General features: G+C 38.7%; 1 protein-coding gene across 2 annotated transcripts in view; it reads left to right on the plus strand.

The window, feature by feature from the left end:
• Window positions 1–22,663, plus strand: part of LOC126259936 (serine/threonine-protein kinase 10) — a 165,093-nt gene that overhangs the window by 39,753 nt on the left and 102,677 nt on the right. For both annotated transcript variants that reach the window (XM_049957044.1, XM_049957035.1), the window contains exons 4-7: window positions 6,062–6,260; window positions 6,426–6,556; window positions 12,595–12,813; window positions 15,336–15,440. In XM_049957044.1, the coding sequence (XP_049813001.1) occupies window positions 6,062–6,260; window positions 6,426–6,556; window positions 12,595–12,813; window positions 15,336–15,440 (654 nt within the window). The remainder of the gene's footprint in view (window positions 1–6,061; window positions 6,261–6,425; window positions 6,557–12,594; window positions 12,814–15,335; window positions 15,441–22,663) is intronic.

Raw genomic sequence — 22,663 nt, forward strand, 5'->3', positions numbered from 1 at the left:
AGTTTGTTTTATCATATGAGAATTTTGTCTACTTAACAAATTTATCTTTGCTTCCCTTTATAGTTTGATTTCCACAACTTTGTTCTGGAAGTTCTATTCCTCTAGCCTTCTGAATTGGATAGTACATTTGATGTCATGTACAGAAATAATATTACAGGAATGAAAAACAGAATTAATAATCAAATTGTTATGTTAAGTGAATCAGGAAATGGAAAATTAGTCCATGTACTGTGCATGACTTAGCACCATTTAAATGCAGAAATAGAAATTTGGAGGTTACAAATTAGCAGCTTTCTATTCCACAAGCAACATGGAGGAGGAGGAAGAAGTTTCTTCTATGAGAAACAAATCACAAATTCAGTACTGCAGACACAAGTAGTTTTTGCACAGAAAAGCATGTAGAAAGATGGGCATTTGAAGTTTTAAATATTTAACAGTACAATCATAATTATAGATCCTCACTGTGAAATTTTCAGATTTTGTTTAGAAAACATTGATAACAGTAGTGTGTAACCTGTCATACTGCTTAACAGTACAGTCATAACTATTAAACTTCATAGACCTGGCATGTATTAATTCCATGGAAATCTCTTGATTGCTAAAAACGTTATTTGTAATGCGTTGCAATTAATCGTCATCAGATAATGTAACATCAGGAATGGAAGTAAGTACTAAGTACAAGAACCTACAATATGCTTAGGTAAGCTCATACTAGTGAACAACTCAAGAAAAACATACTCTCATGCACAGTTGAGGCATATTTGGAAAAAATGTTACTTGGAGACATCACACACTATGCTTTTCATTGATAATATGACCGGGGGGGGGGGGGGGGGGGTAATATGGTAGGACTATCTGCATTTTTTTGTGTATTATAAAAGCTAAAGATAACCACTCACTGCTAATAGTTGAGACACTGAGTTATTGACAGACACATAAATAAGATTGAAAACATTATGAGCCTCCAGAATGACTTTTTCACTCTACAGCAGTGTGTACACTGATATGAAACTTCCTGGCTGATTAAAACTGAGTGCCAGACCAAGACTGAACTTGGGACCTTTGACTTGCTTTCCTGCAAGTTTTGCAGAACGTCTGTGAAGTGTGGAAAGCAGGAGATATGAGGTATTGGTGGAAGTAAAGCTGTGAGGCCGGCTCGAGAATTATGCTTGGGTAGCTCAGTCGGTCGAGCAGTCGCCCATGAAAAGCAAAGGTCCCGAGTTAGTCAGTCTGGCTCACATTTTTAATTTGTCAGGAAGTTTAATTATTGAGCTTTCTGACAGTGCCCCTTTTCTGAGCTAACTAGTATAAAAACACTCACACATATGCATGGCTATATTGTCCCAGCTATTGCATATCCTGGAGGGCTCTCAAGGAATTGGATGACCAAATGATCTATGACAGCAGACATGTGGCAAGCTTTTTTAACAATTTCTTTGTACATGTAGCAGAAACGGTGTAGTAAATACTAACAAAGAGATAGAGGGGCTGGCCAGTACTTACCTCAGCTCAGTACAGCCGATAGATACACATAAAACAGAACTGAAATTTTAAGATCCTAGCTTTCGGAACAAATGTTCCTTCATCGGGGAGGAGAGAGGGAAAAGAAAGGGAAGAAGGGAAAGGAGATTCAGTTACTCACAACCCAGGTTATGAAGCAACAGGGAAAGGAAAATAGGGAGGGTAGCAAGGATGGAGGCATGGTTGTCAGAGGGAAGCCAAAGAGGAATATCTTTGGCTTCCCTCTGACAACCATGCCTCCATCCTTGCTACCCTCCCTATTTTCCTTTCCCTGTTGCTTCATAACCTGGGTTGTGAGTAACTGAATCTCCTTTCCCTTCTTCCCTTTCTTTTCCCTCTCTCCTCCCCGATGAAGGAACATTTGTTCCGAAAGCTAGGATCTTAAAATTTCAGTTCTGTTTTATGTGTATCTATCGGCTGTACTGAGCTGAGGTAAGTACTGGCCAGCCCCTCTATCTCTTTGTTAGTATTTGTTTCACATCTTATATGAGATTTTCCATTAATAATTTAAACGGTGTAGTAACCTCAGTATAAAAAGCATTTTCATATATGCTACTCTCAGTATCAAAAGCATACAATGAATTTCGAGTCCACTCCAACTTCTACAAGGAAGATTATGAAAATGAGTCACACTCTTAAAAACGAAGTTTCTTATGGAGTTTATAATAATAATAATAATAATAATAATAATAATAAAAAGTTCTGTTGCAGCAGTCATACTCGGATATACGAGAGAGTTTTCCAGACAGACCAAGTGCACCATTGCTAGGTAGCACTTCAGGAATGGCATCAGTTTCTCTTAGACCCACAGCTTACAAATTTGTGAATTTTCATCCAAGTTTATTTTCTATACATAGTATTTCAACTAAGCCCCTACTTGTCTGCATCAGGTGTCGGTCAGTGTTTGGACTCCTACCACACTGTGACTAGGATATTTGAGGCATTTCCTTAGCAGCTGTGTCATAAAACAAAGCCCTTCAAAAAACTTCTTACTGAGCCTAGGTTACTATCTAATGAGGGGGAGGGGGCAGTGGTGAGAGATCAGTTTTTGAAAAAAGATTGGGGTAAAGAAACTGTAAGTGTTCACATTTTTAAATAAATAATTGTGGAGAAGGGAAATGTTAGACACAAGAACGTAGCAGTTTACTCTGCACACCATAATGTTCATTAATATATGAACATATGTCTCATTGAAATAAAAAATATTAAAAATGAAGTTTGCTATTATCAAACAGATAACTGTTGTTTTCATAGAGAATCAGTGATCACTTATTCATAATAAGTTTTCTTTGTGTATGTTTCTAACGAGATAATGTAAAAGTACTGCCACTGCTGTAACTTTAACATTTCGTGATCAACTATTGCCAGAATAATTATCTCTTCAACATAAAATTATTTTATTATATAGGTAAAAAATCTACTCACCAAGTGGCATCAGAACACTGACATAAAAGACTGTTGTGATTGGCAAGCTTTTGGAACCAGTGGCTTCTTCTTCAGGCAGAAGGGTTGAAAGGGAAGGAAGAAGGGTGAAGGAAAAGGACTAGAGAGGTCTAGGAAAAGGGGTAGATTTTGGGAAAGTCGCCTAGAATTGTGGGTCAGGAAAGATTTACCATTCTGGATGACTTTCCCACAATCTACCCCTTTTCCTAGACCTCTCTAGTCCTTCTCCTTCACCATTCTTCCTTCCCCTTCAACCCTTCTGCCTGAAGAAGAAGCCACTCTATCCAATTAAATAATTTTATCAATAATTGATTGTTCTCTCCAACATAAGTTGTTATGTAAATGCTTGGAATTATTTTTTCAGAAAGGCTGTAATATACAAAAAGAAAGAGCATTAACCAGATCTTCTCATCCAATGACCAACAATAAAACAACATCAGCAACAAAATGTAACATTTTTATAATAATTAAAACACAGCAAGACCAACAATAACTTCTTCACTTCAGATTCTGCTGACAAGCTGTGGAAGAGAAGCAATCATTGGCATTCAGGGTGCAGAACTTTTGTAGTTGTCCTCTAATTACAGACATTAAAATGTAATTCATAATGGGGGAAAAAAGACAAAAGGTAGATTGAGGTGTCATTAAAATATAGTTCAAATATCTGCATTTGCATCTCTTAATGAATAAATTTCAGAACTGATTCCACTCAATTTTTTGTCCGACACAGGTGACATACTTTCTTTATTTTGATAGGATGCAAGTCATCTGCAAAAAGCCTTACAAATACTATTAGGAAGCAGAATTCAATGTAAACTACTTACAGTCTTCTTCATGAAGATGACCTCTGTATCTAAGGGTCCATGTTGTGTATGAGGCCCGTTCAAAAAATTCCAGAACAATCGTAATTTTGCACCAACAGTGAGTTGGAGTGAAATGCTGTTGGCATCCCTGCACACATGTGTGTTAATGTGTAACTGTCGGAAGTTTCATTGTTGTATGTATGTTAGTTATTGTTCAGTGCTGTATTGAGTAGAACATTGTGTTGCACAGTTTGCGAATTTCGAGATGGCACAGTTAGAGAAACAATGCATCTGCATTAAATTTTGTATGAAACTCAAGAAAACCTATACATGACACACTAAGTGATGCAGGAAGCCTACGGTGATGGGTAATTAAGCCGTACTCAGTATTACGAATTGTTCATATGGTATAAAAATGACCGAGCGGAAGTTTAAGACAACTCTCATTGAGGACGCCCTTCGATGTCTACCAACAATGCTCATGTCAGGAACGTCAACAAAATTGTGCGTACTACATGAAGACTGACTGTCTGAGGGACTGCTGAAGAATGTAACATTTCCATTGGATCATGTCATGAAATCCTAACACAACATCGTGGAACGCATCGTGTTGCTGCAAAGTTCGCCCCCAGTCAAAATCAGACAGTCCTTCGCCTCGCAATCTGTGAAGAGCTTTTGGATCGCACAAATGATAACAAGATGTTCCTTAAGGAAATCATAACTGATAGTTAGGTGTGGGTCTGTGGCTATGATGTTGAAACATTGAAAGGACAAAGATTTGCAACGATAGACAACATAAAAGAAAATTTGCAGACTATGTTTCGCGCGATCCAGCAAGAGACATATAAAGACTGTTTCCAGAAGTGAAAATGGCATTGGGAGCAGTCTATAAATTGTGGAAGAGAGTATTTCGAAGAAGACCAAGCACAATAAGTGAAAGATAACTGTAGAAAAATTTTGTGGAGAAAGTTCCAGAATTTTTTTGAGCAGACCTTGTATACCACAAATAATACAAAATTGTAATTTAGGTAAACTTTAGGTGTAGGTATACTGTGGAAGATGAAATACTGTATAAAGCTGTGTTTTTTTATTTGATGTGTTGTTATTTGTCAAACCTAACAACCGGTGCAATTAAATGTGACTGTAGCATGGAATGTAGAGCCACTCATATTTGTTTACCAAACCCCCTATTGTTGTGGCGGCTAATAAATGCTGTGCACCAGTCTCAGCACTGGCAGATATATTCATTTTCACATAATCCATAATGATTCTTCAGTGACCTGATAGTATAGAGATACTGTCTTGCCTTTTGTTGGGCAGTGTGCTGGAGCTATTTACACTTCCGTTTTTTTCATTGAGTACTATGCTGTCCACGTAGTGTGTCTGGTGTGTAGCATCCCACAAGATGAAATTATCATTCAAATGCTGTGACTAGTGTGTTGTTTGACTTGAGTCATATTTGACATATCCCACATTTGGTTGAAAGAAGTTTGAAAGGTAGACCATCACATGTCGCATCTGAATATTTCCCTCATTGAAGAGTGACAAAATGACTGTGAAGTCTGCCAGTAACTACCAAATTCATACCACACTATGTAAAGCAACATTGACTGTTAATGATGGGCACACAGAATATTAGAGGACTGCAATTATGGATGCTTGATCCAGTTTTCATTTCCTCTGGTGCAAAAATTATTGTCACCTGTGTTGTCATTTGTTAAATATTGCAAGTATATTCCTGTATATTCTTTTGCCTCCAAATGTATATCCTTCTAAGCATAAAATACGAATGAGTGGAAAGCTGTCTTCATGTGATGATGTATCTCATCTCATCCCATTATCATCTTAGCTATTGTAGGTGTGGAATGTTCTGGTAGCTCATCTTATATTCCATAATGGGAATAGTAATTTCATTTGGTTCTGTAGCTCATTGAATTATTGTCAGACATCCATTCTTGAGAGTTGTCCTTCAGTTTTTTTAATGAGCCGTAATCACCATGTAATTCTATCATACTGATATGTCCCATTATGATGGTTTCTTCTATTTTTCATATGAATTTGAGCCACGATTCCAATTTGTAAACTTCTGTCTTACAGAAGTCCAAACTTTTTATTAATTTTACTGGTTAGGGGCTAATTTTGCTGTATGTCATCTACTCCCTCCCTCCCTCCCTCCCTCCTTCGTCTGTGTGTGTGTGTGTGTGTGTGTGTGTGTGAAAAGATTAATTCAACTATACTTTGTTTTGTAATCAGCCTCAAGAACTAAATTCTGTTGGATCTTTTCTTTATCACAGATGCTTATTGAATATTGTGATGGTGGAGCACTAGATTCAATTATGGTGGAATTAGAGAAACCACTTACAGAACCACAAATTGCTTATGTGTGCCAGCAAATGTGCAAAGGCCTAGACTTTCTGCATGAATCAAAGGTTATTCATCGTGATCTCAAAGCTGGAAATGTTCTGCTAACAATGGCTGGTGGTGTGAAACTAGGTATGTGCTCATTGTATATGACCTTCTGTAACATAACTGATAATGTCATCAAAAGTATACTATCCAGTCAAAGCTTTTATTAAGAACCAGATTCATTGATTCACATTATATTTAATTGTTGTTGTTGCTACAGTATTATATGTAACCCAGTAATTGTTTTTGCAGCGGATTTCGGAGTATCTGCAAAAAATAAATATACATTACAGAAGCACGATACTTTTATTGGAACTCCATATTGGATGGCCCCTGAAGTAGTACTGTGTGAAACGTTTAGAGACAACCCCTATGATTTTAAGGTGAGTTCAGTGTCTGTAGTCTTATCAGTCACATCAGTGTTCATCGTATTTAAAAGTAACATCTCATTACTGGAATTTTGCTCTGGGCCCCTATTTTCTGAACTGTGAATGGTGATTATACTCTTGATTTCCACCATTTCTACCATCTCTCTCTCTCTCTCTCTCTCTCTCTCTCTCTCTCTCTCTCTCTCTCTCTCTCTCTCCCTCTTCCCCCCCCCCTTTCCTTCCTTCCTTCCTTCCTTCCTTCCCTCCCTCCCTCCCTCCCTCACACACACACACACACACACACACACACACACACACACACACCAGGGGGTCTTACGAACTGCCCTCTTTGGCTTTCTTCAGAGTGAAGGTCCATGGCTTGACATCAATGCCGTAAAGTAATACACTGCAAAAAAAAAAACTTTATAGAGTCCTGGCCTCTGTTCAGCAAATATTTGTAATTGCAAAGTTGCTAGTTCAATTTCTTGTTAGTAGCAACTTTATTTTATTTTTACAGTCATTTGATTTCTGTATTTGCTATGAAATGGAAATGTTAGTTGATGGATTTGTGAAGTGACCAGATAAGAACTCACTATGCAAGCAAAAGATCCCAGGTAAAGAAAAAACAAACACTTTGTTGATAATAACATAAAAGACACTTCAAATTAAGCCACAAGGGCTGCAATTTATAAAGTCACAATAACACAGTTGGACTACTTGGGTCAGTCAGAAAATTGTCAAACTGTTTAGATAGCTGTATGGTGGATTGATGCATTTGTGGGTCCAGGATTGATCCTGCAGCTGGATTTCGACCATAGTGCTGCTAAGAATGTTGATGATGCACACTGGTGCCCAGAGGTGCTTGTGCCCCAAAAAGAAAACATTGTCCCCACTTCATTGTGAATCTTACAGGAATAATGGCATGGCCTCTGAGAGGGGTCATGGGCCACAGTTTTCAGAATAGAAATATGAAAGTGCTGAGGGCACCCATGTACACTCTTTTCTGTGCTCGTCCGATTCTGTGAGTAGAAAAATATTATGCCAAAAAGAGTGTGGGAGCATCAACAACACTGTGGGTAATAAGTAAGTTCACCATTTGAGATTTGAAAGTCATAACAAAGCATTCTGCTCTACCGTTGGATGCTAGACGAAAAGGGGCCATTTGCACAAATTAAATGTTGTTTGAGTTACAAAATTGGTGGAATGCCAGGGACGTAAACTGCGGGCCATTGTCAGCCACAACAGTTTCTGGGAGGACTTTAATAGCAAAGATCATTGCTTATGTTTGAATGGTTATGGTCATCATTGCTGAATGCATGGGAGAAACGTAAGGGAATTTGCTCGCTGAATTGACTAGTATGATCCAATGAGATGCCAGGAACGGACCTGAAAAGTAAAGACAGAGCCTGGACCATGGTTTCACTGCTCGAGGCTATTGGAAGTATTTGTGTGCTGGAGCTGTATAATTGTGCTGGCATTTTGGCAGGTTGTGATTATATGTTCAGTATCTTTTTCGATACTACTCCAGAACATGCCCTCTCGGGCCATCTGATTGGTGATTACTGTACCCCAATGGCCTTGGCATAGCAAGATTAAAATATGGTACTGCTAGACTTTCAGGAGATGACTCTTGCTTTTACAAGAGGACAAGAAACCCATTAAGCAATGGGCGACAATGCCAGTAGGCAAGCACTTCTGGGTTTTACAAGAGTGTTTATCTGCTGGCCAACCATGTTGCCCATACAGCATGATGTCGTGGACGGTGACATTTTCTGGCATCGGTTTGGTGATCGTTTTGGCATTGATAGGGAATCTTGGAATGTTTGTTTTGATTCACAGTCCATACAGAAGCAAATCTCTAGAATGTTGTCGAAGTCTGGCTCTTGCTCCACTGCAAGTCGCAGAAGTGTGGCCGTATTTGGATTTTGGGTCATGGATCAATACTAAAAATTGTTGAGTGTATTCTGATAGCACATGGCCCAGTGCTAGAGTCGTCTAGCTGTTTGGTACATATGCCTATGGTTGCATTGAACGAGGGCAGCAGTGGTTTGTGATCTGTAAGAACAAAAAAATTTGAGTCCTTGCACATAATTGAGTTACTTTTTCCAAGTGAATAAAATGACCAATGCCTTCTTTTTGATGTGGCTATGTTTGCACTGTGCAGGCATCAATGTTTTTTATGTGAAAGCATTAGGGCGCTCTCCACCATTTACTTTGCAGGAGAGGACCAACTCAAGGCTGTAACTGATGCATAAGCTGCCATAATTAGTAATTTGGTTGTGTCATAATTATTTGTGACCAAAGTCAGGACTCCCTCACTGTGCAACTATTGAAATTCCGCTTATAGTTTTTCCCATAAGGCAGAAAGGCATGTTTTGTACTTCACAAAATTTGGGCACTGTTGATGACTTCAGTGTGATATGTACCCCATGACTGGTACACAAGTAGATTTTCTGGAAAATATTGGTCATGCTTTCCCAAGAGGTCCTTGTGATGTGCACTGGGAAGAAGTGGTTGAATTTGCTTGGTAGAACCATGAACCTGTAAACCGAGTGAATTAAAAAGCTCTAAACCTAAAATGTTAGTAGCCCCCTTGATGGCTACAACTAATTTGCAATCCATTAGGGAATATTCCTGATTTTTTAACGTAGAGCAAAACTGTCCCAGCACATCAATGTTATCATTACTGTAACTCTTCGGTTGATTTACAAAAGATTGTAGTGTCAGTGAGCCTAGCTCCCTATAAGTGGTCAAGTTAATTGTAGCCATAAAGGATCCTGCATCGATTTGGGGTTGGAGTCCACTGAGACCACTGTTGCAGAGTGTAGCTCGTGGAGGACTGCTGGTGGCTCATTGGCAAAGGCATTCAGGATAGTGTGTTGGTTGCAACTAACTGGCATCATTCAGGTGACATCCTAAATAGAGGCGTATTGAATGATATGGCTTGAACTAATTGCCCAGTTGCGCCCACATAATGTCGCAGGCGCAAGTAGGGCCACAATAATCGCACCTCCTAATGATGAAGTGTATGTCGCCTATTGATGAAAAGCAGGCACCCCTACCCCAGGTTGTAGTAGCAGCTGCCTGAATTTCTCATGACAACAAACTCTTCTTGTTGTCGACTTTTGGAAGTATTTGCTTTGACTTGCCAAGGCACCTACTAGGCCACACTTCAGCCACCCATTTTACTGGTCTGTTCTGTTGCTTACATAGCAATATTGAATCATAAATCTTAATTGCAGGAAAATACAAATATTTACAATTCATTAAAATGCAATACATAAAAAAGAAATGAATAGAAAATAAAACACCTTTTTATTTCCAGATATTGAACAGAGATGAATATTTAAAGGTAGACAGATTTTATTTTTATTAAAAATTATGATTCCATACTCATTATTAACATTTTCGTTTTGTAATTAATGAATTATTCATGTAAATGTAAAAAAAAAAAAAGCATTGCTACTATTGAGAACTCTTGGCTCCCAGTGACTCTATTGGTATGCTCAAAATATTTTGTAGTTAACAGGCCTTGAAAGTTTTCACATTCTGGACACGCATTCAAATCATACTAGTAGGAAGCACATCTAAAAGGGCCAGTCTGTAAGGCCCCTTGTTTAGTATTTCAGAACACAACAGTTTTGTGAAATTCATTCCACTAATTTAGAATGTGTGTGCTATGTACTTTCTAAAAAATATAGTATTATATATTAACTCATTTGCTTTACCAGACATCCACAAGGATGCATTAACACTGTTGAGGAATCAAAGTTTCGATCTTGGATGGATAATTGAAGTGTGTTTACCATTACAAAATTTTATAGCATATAAAAGAAAACGTGTGAAATCCCTCAAGTAAAAGTAGCCACTTCAAATATTGAAGTGGGGAAACACTTAAAACAATAATTGGATATGTTTTCCCACTCACTTTATCCCAACCTCAGACGTATTTCTAAGGAAAGAACAAACAAATGAAAAATCCAGGATGGAATGTAATAATGTTATGAAAAGAATAGTTGCTTCTCACCACATAGCGGAGATGCTGAGTTGCAGATAGGCACACAATAGGACTATTGTGTAGAAAATAGACCGCACACACACACACACACACACACACACACATACACACACGGCAGCTGAAGCCAGACCGCACCCAGAGAGGCAACCAGGTGGTGGGGCAGGAGGAGGCTGGGGTGGTGAGGGGGAGGGACAGCAAGGAAGGAGTGGGGGCTGGTAAAGTGCTGCTTGCGAGAGCAAGCAGAGATGAGGTGGAGAGATAGTGGGCAGCTATGTGCAGTTGGGAGGTTAGACGGAAAGCATGGAAGGGGGAGGGGGTAGCAGAAAAGGGGGGAAGTAAAAAGACTGGGTGCTTTGGCGAAATAAAGGGCTGTTTAGTGCTGAAATGGGACCACGGAAGGGGCTAGATCGGCAAGGACAATGACTAATAAAGGTTGAGACCTGGAGGGTGATGCGAATGTAGTATATATTGCAGGGAGAGTTCCCACTGTGCAATTCGGAAAAGCTAATGTTGGTGGGAAGGATCCAGATGGCACAGGCTGTGAAGCAGTCATTGAAATGAAGAACATCATGTTGGGCGGCGTGCTCGGCAACTGGGTGTCCAGCTGTTTCCTTGCCACAGTTTGTCAGTGGCCATTCATACAGACAAACAGCTTGTTGGTTGTCATACCCACATAGAATGCAGCACAGTGGCTGTAGCTTAACTTGTAAATCCCATAACTGGTTTCACAGATAGCTCGGCCTTTGATGGGATAGATGATGTTTGTGACTGAACTGGAGTAGGTGGTGGTGGGAGGATGTATGGGACAGGTCTTGCGTCTAGATCTATTACAGGAATATGAGCCATGAGGTAAAGGGTTGGGAGCAGGGGTTGTGTAGGGATGGACGAGGACATTGTGTAGGCGGAATACCACTGTAGGAGGAGTGGGTAGGACAGTGGGTGGGACATTTCTCATTTCAGGGCATGACAAGAGGTAGCTGAAATCCTGGTGGAGAATGTAATTCAGTTGCTCCAGTTCATGGTGGTTCTGAGTCACGAGGGGAATTCCCCTCTTTGGCCGGACAGTGTGGCTTTGGAAGGTGGTGAGTGACTGGAAAGATAAGGCACAGGAAATCTGTTTTATATTAGTTTGGAAGGGCAATTACAGTCTGTGAAGGCCTCATTGAGACCCTCGGTATGTTTTGAGAGTGACTGCTCGTCACTGCAGATGTGACGGCCACGGGTTGCTAGGCTGTATGGAAGGAACTTCTTGGTATGTAGCTGTTGAAGTGGAGGTGTTGCTGGTAGTTGGTAGGTTTGATATGGACAGAGGTACCGATGTAGCCATCTTTGAGATGTAGATCAACATTGAGGAATGTGACTTGTTGGGTTTAGTAGGTCCAGGTGAAGCAAATGGGGGAGATGTCGAGGCAGTCCTTCTGTCAGATAATCCTTGCAGTTCAAAACAACAGTCAGCAGGTAGGATTATAAGGTCAGGGTCAATTTTTAGGTGGTGGATTGCAATTCTTTCTGCAGATGTAAGGTTAGTTTCCATGGTGAGGGATTTGGGAAATGATGATGCGGCAAGGTTCAAGGTTAAGAAATTTTGCAAATTTAACAGGGGGTGATTAGGGGGCGATGGGGGTGGATCACAGTTGGATGTAGGAGTGAACTGAGTCAGGCAGGATTCTACATTGGTCTGTGGTTGAGTCTGATTGGTAGGGTTGGTGGCAAAAAAGTGTTTTCGTTATAGGGACCAGGAGAAGGAGAGAAGGTCTTTAAGAAGCCCTGCATGATTGAATTTGGGAGTGGGTCAAAAGGTGATGCCTTTGGAAAGGACTGATACTTCTGTGGGACCAAGACTTTTGTAGGAAATGTTTATGACTGTGTTTTGTGTCTGTTTCGGTTCTGGATTCTGTGTGGTGGTGGGAGGAAATGTCTCATAATTTTATGGTATTGTAATGTAGTCTTGGCAGTCAGATGATATTAGTCAGGACAGTCAGATGATATTCCCACAGTGTATTTCATTTTATATTCTTGCTTCATTCTTTTGCAGGTGGATATTTGGTCACTTGGAATAACATTAATTGAATTTGCACAAATGGAACCACCAAATCATGAGATGTCACCAATGAGAGTGTTACTGAAAATTCAAAAGTCCGACCCTCCAAAGTTAGACCAACCTTCCAAGTGGTCAAAGGACTTTAATGAATTTATTGCAAGGTGTCTTATTAAGGATCCTACTCAGAGACCAACAGCTGGTGACCTTATAAAGGTACAACTCATCCTTTTTATTACTTTTTATTTAATCTTTTCTTCTTCCTTCTATTCCAGCTCCTCCTCCTCTTTTCCGACCACTGCATCACGAGATACTGGTATCACATTACATGCAAGTGAAATTCGTGTAGTGGCCATATGTGCTCACGCCCCCGCCCCAACACCCACCCACCCATGAAGTGCGCGCACTTGGGCCCATTATTTTCTTCTGCTCAAGGTTTAGGCTGTGTGCGTGTGTGCATTAATTTTCTTCTTCTCAAGGTTTAGGCCAAGACTGGCCTTTTCCAGTTTCACTATTTTGTCTCCAGTCTGCCCTGCTGATCTTCTCCATGAAGGTTGTTCATATAAGGCTTGCTTTGGGAACATTTTCTGACATTCGCAGAACTTATTCCTTTACGTCTTTGTGCTCTGTGTAGTTATATCTGTAATACAGGGGTAAGTCAATTATTATCCACAATTTAGTTATATTTTTGTGTAGTTTGGTAGTACTGTCATTTTACCTTGATGATGCATGCTTTTTTATTTGTTGTCATATATTTGCAATTTTCAAGCTGCTAGGTTAGTTTCATTATTGCTGCCATGCTGTTAATCATGGCTGCTCTGCTGTCTATTTGCACCAAAGAGCAGCAATGTTCAGTGATCCGTTTCTTGTGATCAGAAGGCGTATCAGGGGCCGAAATTCATCAAAGACTTTCAGTACAGTATGGGAACAGTGTTTTGTCACAAAGAGTGTCTACGAATGGATTGAAAAATTCCGAAATGATCACATACGTGTTATGCACATGAAGGAGCTGGATGACCGTTTACCGCCACAAATGAAGAAACCATTGAGCTTTCACATGAAATGATTCTTTTAGACTGACGATTAACTATTGACGAAGTGGAACATTATCTGCAAATTAGTCATGGTTCTGCCTAATAAATCATCCGCAACAGACTTGGGTTTCATAAAGTTTGTGCAAGATGCGTCTCAAAACACTCACACAGTTGTATAAACAAACGCGCTTGGACATCTGCGAAAAACATTTGGATCACTTTGGTAATGAAGTTGACAACTTCTTAGACAGAATCATTACTGGTGACAAAACATGGGTCCATCATTACGAGCTGGAGAGTAAACAGCAGAGTATGGAATGGAAACATCCAAATTTGCCGTGCAAGAAAAAGTCCAAGACCCTACGGTCCACAGGAAAACTGAAGCTTACGGTTTTTTGCGACGCACAAGGTCCAGTACTGGAACATTATGGGGAAAGAAGCACAACAATAAACAGTGTACGTTACAGTGAGATGCTACTGCCGGGCTATAGTCTGCAATTCGAAGCAAACACCGAGGATTCCTGTCAAAAGGTGTTGTGTTGTTGCACGACAATGCACGTATGCATACTGTTGCCCACACTGCTGAAACGCTCCAGAAACTCAAATTTGAAGTACTGGGTCGCCCTCCATATAGTCCTGATCTTGCCTCTTCTGATTATCACGTGTTTGGTCCACTCAGACATTAAGGGGCCGTCGAATTGCCTCGTACGAAGCAATGAAAAAAGCGGTGCATTCCTGGCTCACAGCTCATCTGAGAACCTTCCTTTATGAGGGCATCAGGAAGCTTGTACAACAATGGACCAAGTGTGTTGAAACGCAAGTATATTATGTCGAAAAATGATGTTCTTGTAAGTTTCCTCTTTGATTACAATACAATTTTATAACTGCTTTGCGGATAAAAATTGACTTACCCTCGTATATCTCATGTCTAATTCTTTCCTTGTATATTTGTTTCCTTACTTTGTTCCAACCATTATGTTTATGAACCCCACTGTTGTTTTCACGTTCTGAATATGTGTAGACAACAAACATAGCAAGGGATTAAATGTATTTTGAAGATGATGATAGTACATCGAACTGCTGTAAATATGTCTACAAAATACTTCATGATATATGATGCACACTATCCTTACCCAACATTTCTATTCAATGAATATGGAATGTGTAAGTGTAGAGTTGCCCCAGAATCATATTCCGTGTGATGTTACTAATTAAATATGCCAATAAAACTAACTTTCTGATTACCAGAATTAACACTAACATGCAGAGCAAAAGAGCTGAACTTTTGATGTATTATACGGGATTTACATGCACAGCACAGAAATTTTTAACATACTTTTTACATATTGCCCTTTTTACATCAAAATCATGCTCTGCCTTGTACAACACTGTATGAAATATGGTTTTATAAAAGTGGTGATCCATTGATAGAGAAGCCATCATTTATTTTACTGATTGCTTCACTGCCCTCGTGATTGTGCAACGCTGAAGGACTTAATTGTGATGCTTGCATCATAAGCAAAAATAATTGTTTCTATGTGAACATTGTGAGATGCCAAGTCATTTATATAAATAAGGAATAATAATTCATATATTTAAAATTACATCCCATGCTGTCATTCAGACCCAACCGTTTTCTCTAATTATGCGGTGTAAACATACCTTGATTTCAGCTCTATGAATTGACGATGTTTCTTTCATTAGCTTCCCTTCATCAACTGCACTCTGGACTCAAAGCCTATACGTGATCTGTTGCTGGAGTATAAAGCAGAAGTTGTCGAAGAAGAAGTTATGGATGAAGAACCAGAGGTAAGTGTAGACTAAATTATTCCACAAAATATTTCCCTGGTCTCACCTAGGTAGAAAAAATTGTATACATGACACACTGTGCTTTTGTGCTGTAGCAGTTGGTGTTTCTACCATGCTGGACAGCTACATTTAATCCTTCACTCAGCCGCTTCTTTTAATCCTTCTCTCGTCTGCAATGGTCTCCTGCAATAGGAAAGAGATAAGAGGATTCTTTTCTTTAGTTTGAGAATGTTCTTCTGTTTTGTGTCCTCGGCACATAGAATTTAGCACCTGACTCATATATTAATAAGCATCATATCACAGTAAACATAAAAGCAGCAATAATTAAACCTGAAGATACAGAAGTGGTCCTCTATTTAATATATAAATGTGTGAGCAGTAACTGAGGGGAAAAGTAAACTTTGTTCCAGAAGAAGTGAACTACAATTCTCTAATAAATTTTGAAGGTTCTCTCATAAGGAGGGAGAAAATACTTCAGATAAACATAATTTTACACAGTGAATAGCCAAACAGTGCTCTGGAATCAGCTAGGTTACTGACCTGGATTTTCTGCCCTTGGTAGGTGCTTTTTTGGCATCACTCTTCCTGCAATTATTTGTTTTATTGACCAGTTTGTTAAAGGATGATCAAAGCAATGTAGAAGTCAGCTTGAAATCTTTTTACTTTATTGACACCATAAATATTAAGATGATCTTCTTGTCTTTTTAGATTTATATAGTTCACACATCACAGGCCAGGACCTAAACTCCACTGGAATTGATTTGGCAGTGTGGCGACATACTTACAGCACACTTCCATTGTCGAATTCTGATGAACTAACATCATTGAAATTGATATTAGCTACTTAGTCATGGCACATAGCGTATCTTAGTACAAAATACTCAATAAATGATGTTTACTGTTTGCTAGCTAATTGCAGAGTGATTCACAACATAATTGTACAGTTTGTCTGGTAGTGACCTAAAGATGGTATCAAGTTGGCTATGGACACTACACGGAATGAATTTTCACCTTGCATCAGAGCATGCACTGAGTTGAGTCCCCCTGACAGATTAAAACTGAGTGCTGGACTGGGACTCAAACCAGAGACCTTTGGAATATCCTTTCTTCCAGGAGTACAAGTCTCGAAATGTAGGCAGGAGAACTTCTGTAAGATTGGAAGGTAGGATAAAGGTTACTGGTGTGGAAGTAAAGCTGTGAGGATGGGTCGTAAGCTGTGCTGGATAGCTCAGTCAGTGTAACACTTGCCTGCAAGAGGCAAAGATCCCAAGTTAGAGTCCCAGTCTGAAACAGTTTTAATCTGCTAGGAAGTTTCAGACTCTGTACTTGTTAACATTAAACTGACTACATGATGATGATGATGATGATGATGATGATATGAATGACTACTGTAGACTGCGTAGATCATTCTCCTGTACAACTCCTTACTGACATCCGTAAGACTTAAAATCAGAATTTGTTGTTATATTTTTAGTAGTACCACAGAAGGGAGCAAAGTAAGAGGACTTAAAATCATAGTACACCAAACAACACATTCATTTAACTGTAAACTGTTTGTTCAAACAAAAGAGGAAAAATTATAGGAACTATCTTGTGAACATAATTTCTATGTGTGCTAAGTTTCACAAAGTCCACCAAAAGTTGCTAAAAAATTAGACTTTCAGAACTGAATAATTGGCAAACAAACCTTTCATAGTGAATGTACACAATTTGTGGAATAAGAAAAATCGGAGCTGCAAAACTATGATACTCTTTTTGGAAATTATCATTTCTTAAGACTAAAATGTTCTGGAACACTAGAACTTTGATTACAAATAATTTTTGAAGTAGAACATGTTTGGAGAAAGTAAGCTCTTTGCAGAGAAAAGGAGAATGATTTTCATGTGAGGTTAAATCAATTTATAAACATACAACTATTTCTTCACAAAAAAATTCAATTCCACATGTTCCTTATGAATCTTCAATTATTGATATCTATCTACTAAATTATTTCCATGTAAACTAACTAGATTGTCATTAGTAATTGGTAAACTACACAGAATTCCTGCTTGGATAAGAAAGTAACTAATTTGTATAACTGTCATATATGTGTCCACTCATAAAACTAGATCAAATAAAGAAAAAAATATTGTAAGGGGCGTTCAAAAAGAAACGAGCCAGAGGCATAATTACAGAAACCAGTGCCTGTATGTTAGAAGTGTTGACCCTGGCTGTTGAGACACTTGTCCCACTGTGACACAAGGCAGTGAATATAAAATTCCTGGGTCTGCGCTGTTAACCAGTTCCGTACGTACAGCTGGACTCGTCGTCCGAGGTGAGTAATTTGACCCTCAGAGCCTTTTTAAGGGGACCAAAAATATCGTAATCACAGGGACAACAGTGAATGCCCAGCGTTACTCGCAAACCTTGACCACACTTCGCCAACCAATAAAATCAAAACATCCAGGCAATCACACACGTGGGGTCATTCTGCTCCATGGCAATGCAAAGCCTTCAACAGCCAACACAGTCGCGGCACTCCTGCAGAAATTCAAATGGGAGGTTCTCGGCCACCCTCCATACAGTCCGGACCTCTCTCCCAGTGATTACACAGTGTCTCAACAGCCAGGGTCAATACTTCTAACGTACAGGTACTGGTTTCTGAAATTATGCCTCCAGCTCGTTTCTTTTTGAATGCCTCTTATATATTGATAGCCAGAGTGCAACAAGAACAAGTGGAACAGTTCCATCTTACTCCATTACAAACAGGTAACAAGGAAAGGGAAAAAATTCATCACTTATCAAAGAAAACTGTGACAGAGTTAACATTGACTTGTGTACTACTTTCTTTGAAACATCATTAAGACATGTGATTGTAACAAAAGTGTGCAGCATTGTATCACTGTGTAACATATTCTCAGCAGTTGTTCAGTCCACCAAGCTGGAAGAAAGTCAATCAGCATCACATCTGGTGTTGGAACTGACAGCATAACAGGATCACATCCATCATTGACTAATCGGGCAAAGTTGTTATTCATCATAATATAATAAACATATCAGAAGGTGGTGTTGGGTAATTTTTCTATATAAAACTTCAGTAGAAAATTTCTCAGTAAAAATCTGAGAGGCTCTTCATGCTGTAACCTTGACATGTATTTTGGTAGTGCCTGTCGTGAGTGATCATGGGAAGTTATAAAAGCAAGGCAACTGATTTGTGTAGCCAATAATGTAACGATATGCTTTTGTACCGATCATGAGAGAAATCATAAGTATTTAACATAACAACCACCTTAACATACCTAGTCCTAGCATGCGGTAAGACTAAATTTTTGGATAAAAAGAATTTCATTTACAAGGGTAAAAACATACACACAAATAAATGAAGTAACTTAAAGCTTTCATTTCCTGCTTTTGTCTCATGTTGACATTTCAGTTACTAATACATTTATAGCATTTTTGCACTTCTTAAATTTAAATAGTTATTAGTGAATTTATTTGAAACACGGAATTTTGGTTGCCAGGACCTCCTCATATAAAGTAATTTGTGAAATCTATGGAATTTTGTTACTACCCAGAAACACTTATGAATTGCTTGCATTGTGGAGCACTACACTTCCGCTTTTGCCGCAGTCTGTTATTGATACATAGAGCTTTTTCAGAAATTTTATATTGAAATTTTGGTTATAAATAAACAAATAAATAAATAAATAAATGTAAACCACCCAAGACAAAAATCTGCCATTTCTAACATACTGCAGGGCTTTGGACACTAGTAAACTGAAATAATGGATAATGAAACTGTGAGCTTCCAAGCTAACATAGACCTTTAGCTACATTACAGATTAGATTCTCACCACAACCTATATTTAGTATTCACATTTATTGGCTTCACCAACTCTCAACCAACTGTGACCTCTTTATCTAACCTAGACCTCAGGCTACACTACAGTTCAGTCTGCTTCTGAGATGTAATCTTTAATAATATTTCTGTGCAGATAGTACAAAACTGTTACATATGTTAATAACAGAATTGCCTGTGTGCAGCAAAAGGAGAAACTGAGTGAATGTGCATTGGCACAGTTTACAGTGATGAAGAATCTGGTGGTAAACTTTGTTAAGTATGAATTTTCTTAAAGAATGTCTTCCTAAAATTGAACTGATTAATTTTGTGCTGTGTAGGGTATGGTGGCACAATTTTGATCATTTCAGGCAAATGCTATTGTAACTGCAAACATATTGAGGAAAGAAATAATTTAAATGACGGTACTTTCTTTGATGTTTGTTGAATGTGTAACACAAATATTACACCATTACAAGTGTTGGTTTAAACACAAGAAGAGGTTACAGAATTGAGTAAAACTGTTTGAAAACGTACCACACTAGGTACAATTCTGATCATTGACGTCTTCCACATAAAAAGCAGTTTTTCCTTTGGCACCAACGCAAACTTTGTGGTGTCAAACATTACATTAGTGGCAGCAAAGATTTCTCTTGTTGCAGCGGTTTTCATCGGAAGGGAGTCAAACTGATGTCTGTGTTTTCCTTTTCCAAGACAATATTTTTTTCTCTAGAATTGGCAGAATGTCATTGACAGCATCATACCGAGAAATGGTACAGGATGGTGGTGTTATGGATTTGCCATGCTCTTCAGTTACATCCTTCAAAGATATGCATTCTTTGCCTAGAATGCTACTAGTAGCTTGATCGGTAGGTGCTGAAAGAGCACGAGCCTTGGTTAACAGTGAAGGTGTACCTTTACAACTAGCTATTTGGGGGGGGGGGGCTGTTGTTAAGAGGAAAACTGGACTCGTCTATACTATAAATACACTATGGTTTATATTCCTTGCAGATTTCTTCTAAATTCTGCACATATGTCCATATTTTCACTTTATTTAAGCCTTCAGATATGGCTCAAGAAAGGCGCTTGGGTTTTCACAGGCTAAGGTTAGCATGTCTCTTAATAAATACTCTAAACCAATTGATCCCAGCAAACTTGCTTTCTAAGTTCCATGGATGTTCCAAATTATTTTTCTCAGCCAACCGAAATGCAGCTCTTCTTAACTGGAATAGCAACAGATTAAATCCTCACTGTTCTAGAAATACAGCTATCTGGACCATACCATCCTCCATTTCGGAATTGAGTATCGCTGGGTGACCAGTTCTGCTTTCTATAATCGCAGCTAATCTGGCCTACATTTTGTTTTTTATTTGTACGTTACCATGCAGAGTGCTGAAAGGAGTGTCGTATAATTCTGATGCAGCTCAAAGGCTCAGATCTCCATCCATTACACTCTTTATTGCCTCATATAATGCAGTTGGACTCCATTTATTGTAGGTTTTCTTTTCTGGTCTTTTTGGGGCATCTAAGAGAAAAAATAAGGCTTTAAAAATTCAAGAGAGAAAATATGTTTAAATGTACAGAACTTATTTGTAGTAATTGAGTATAATATGTGTACAGTAACCAGTCTTGATGAACTAAACTAAAGAACTGCATTGATCGAAATTGCACTAGTGTATAAAAATTGTACTTTTTTCTGGTCAAAAATGTACAGTTGGTGAAAGTGAAATCACAAGTAAATAGTACTGAACTGTACCAAGAAATGGCAGCGCATGTCACACAGTCTTTCTGTATAGATTCCTCAGAACACGTGGGAGTGGAAAAAATGTCTGTAACCTCACTAATATAGAATTTACAAGTACACGGAAACTATATTCCGTTCATCATAAGAATAAACCTCATGTAAACAGTACACTGTGTATTCTCCTGCATTTTCTGGAACATCATTGGATTTCATTTCGCATGGAGCAGAAGCCAATCCATCTCAAGTACGATAATGAGGATATGTTTTACACTGTGCATTATGCGTTCATCGACTCGGTGATGATACGGGACAACAGCTTTACTGGAACATTTAACTTGGACAGCACTGGCCAGGCAAATGATCAAACTAACATGCAGTGATGGGAACAGTTGCAACAAAGACGTGCAATAAAGACATAAGGGATGAGCAGAGAACAGTGTAGCTTGGAATATCATTTAATTTTTAAACAGAAGTAAGTTATATATGGCAAAAGCAATATGCTTTTTAGGCGACCTGACGGAAACATAACATGTCCTCAGTCCTAGCTAACATAGTATTCCAATTAAAAACAAGAGTGATGAAAATTTCTGACTTTTACCATTGTAATTTCTCTGCATAAGCTATGAATGGCGTAAAAGCGCATTGCTGCTTTCCCATGTAGTTAAATATTGAAGCCGCTGAAGGTATTGCAGTCAGTCATCTGGTAATCTCTGAACTCCTTCCATATTGGACTCCGAGGAACATGTTTCAGTACTGCTACAGTGATAACAAAGTGATTAGCAACAGAATTCCAAGCCACCAAAAAGTCCACATTTCCTCCACCTCTTTTATGACGTGCTGTTCTGTATTTCGCCATCATTCGGCAGTGACGTGTCACAAAGCTTTGTGAATTAGTTCCAGTATGTTTGGCAGCTTGAATGTCTTGTTACTTCTCACGAAAAATTCCTTAACTTGGGTCTAGATCAGTTCTAGTGGGTTCAGATAGCAGTGGTACGGTGACAACTGTAAAAATGCAGTGTTTGTACACTGTGCGCGACGCTGTGAAAATTATTGTTTTCATGTTTCTACGAGGCTTATCATTCTAGCTCATGTCAGGCCATATCTGTCCTACAAACCAGTGGACATATTCATATAAAGAGTATTTGATTTTTCATGTTCCTCCAAAACAAATTGATTGTGTAATGTTTCCTTAACTTTATAAAATATCAATGTTTAATCATTTATATTTGCAGTGAAAACCAAAATTTTGCGTGCGATGTGTAATTACAAACTAGAAGACGTGCATTTTTCTGGGAAATGATTGTTAAGTATGAGTTAATTAACATATATTTGATGAATTTCATGTTTAAATGGTCTAAGTATTCAAACCGAAAAAATTATAGACCACAAAGAGATTCAAACTGCTGCTACAAAGGATACATAATTATCATCCTATGACCTACTGATTGTGCCCCGCATATGATTTTGAATTTGATCTCCTAGTTATTACATGTGTTTCTCAATAAAACATCAGAGCTGACTTTTCTGTGTAAGCTTGTGAAAAACAGTAAGAACAACTTGTTTCTTGCCATTAATGGTGATCTGTGCGCATATTTCACTAAGAAGTAGAAAGCAGTGTCATCCATTTTCACAGTATGTATTAACAGCAAGACAATCGAAGCA

This window comes from Schistocerca nitens, chromosome 1 (assembly GCF_023898315.1).
Source record: "Schistocerca nitens isolate TAMUIC-IGC-003100 chromosome 1, iqSchNite1.1, whole genome shotgun sequence".
NCBI lineage: Eukaryota > Metazoa > Arthropoda > Insecta > Orthoptera > Acrididae > Schistocerca > Schistocerca nitens.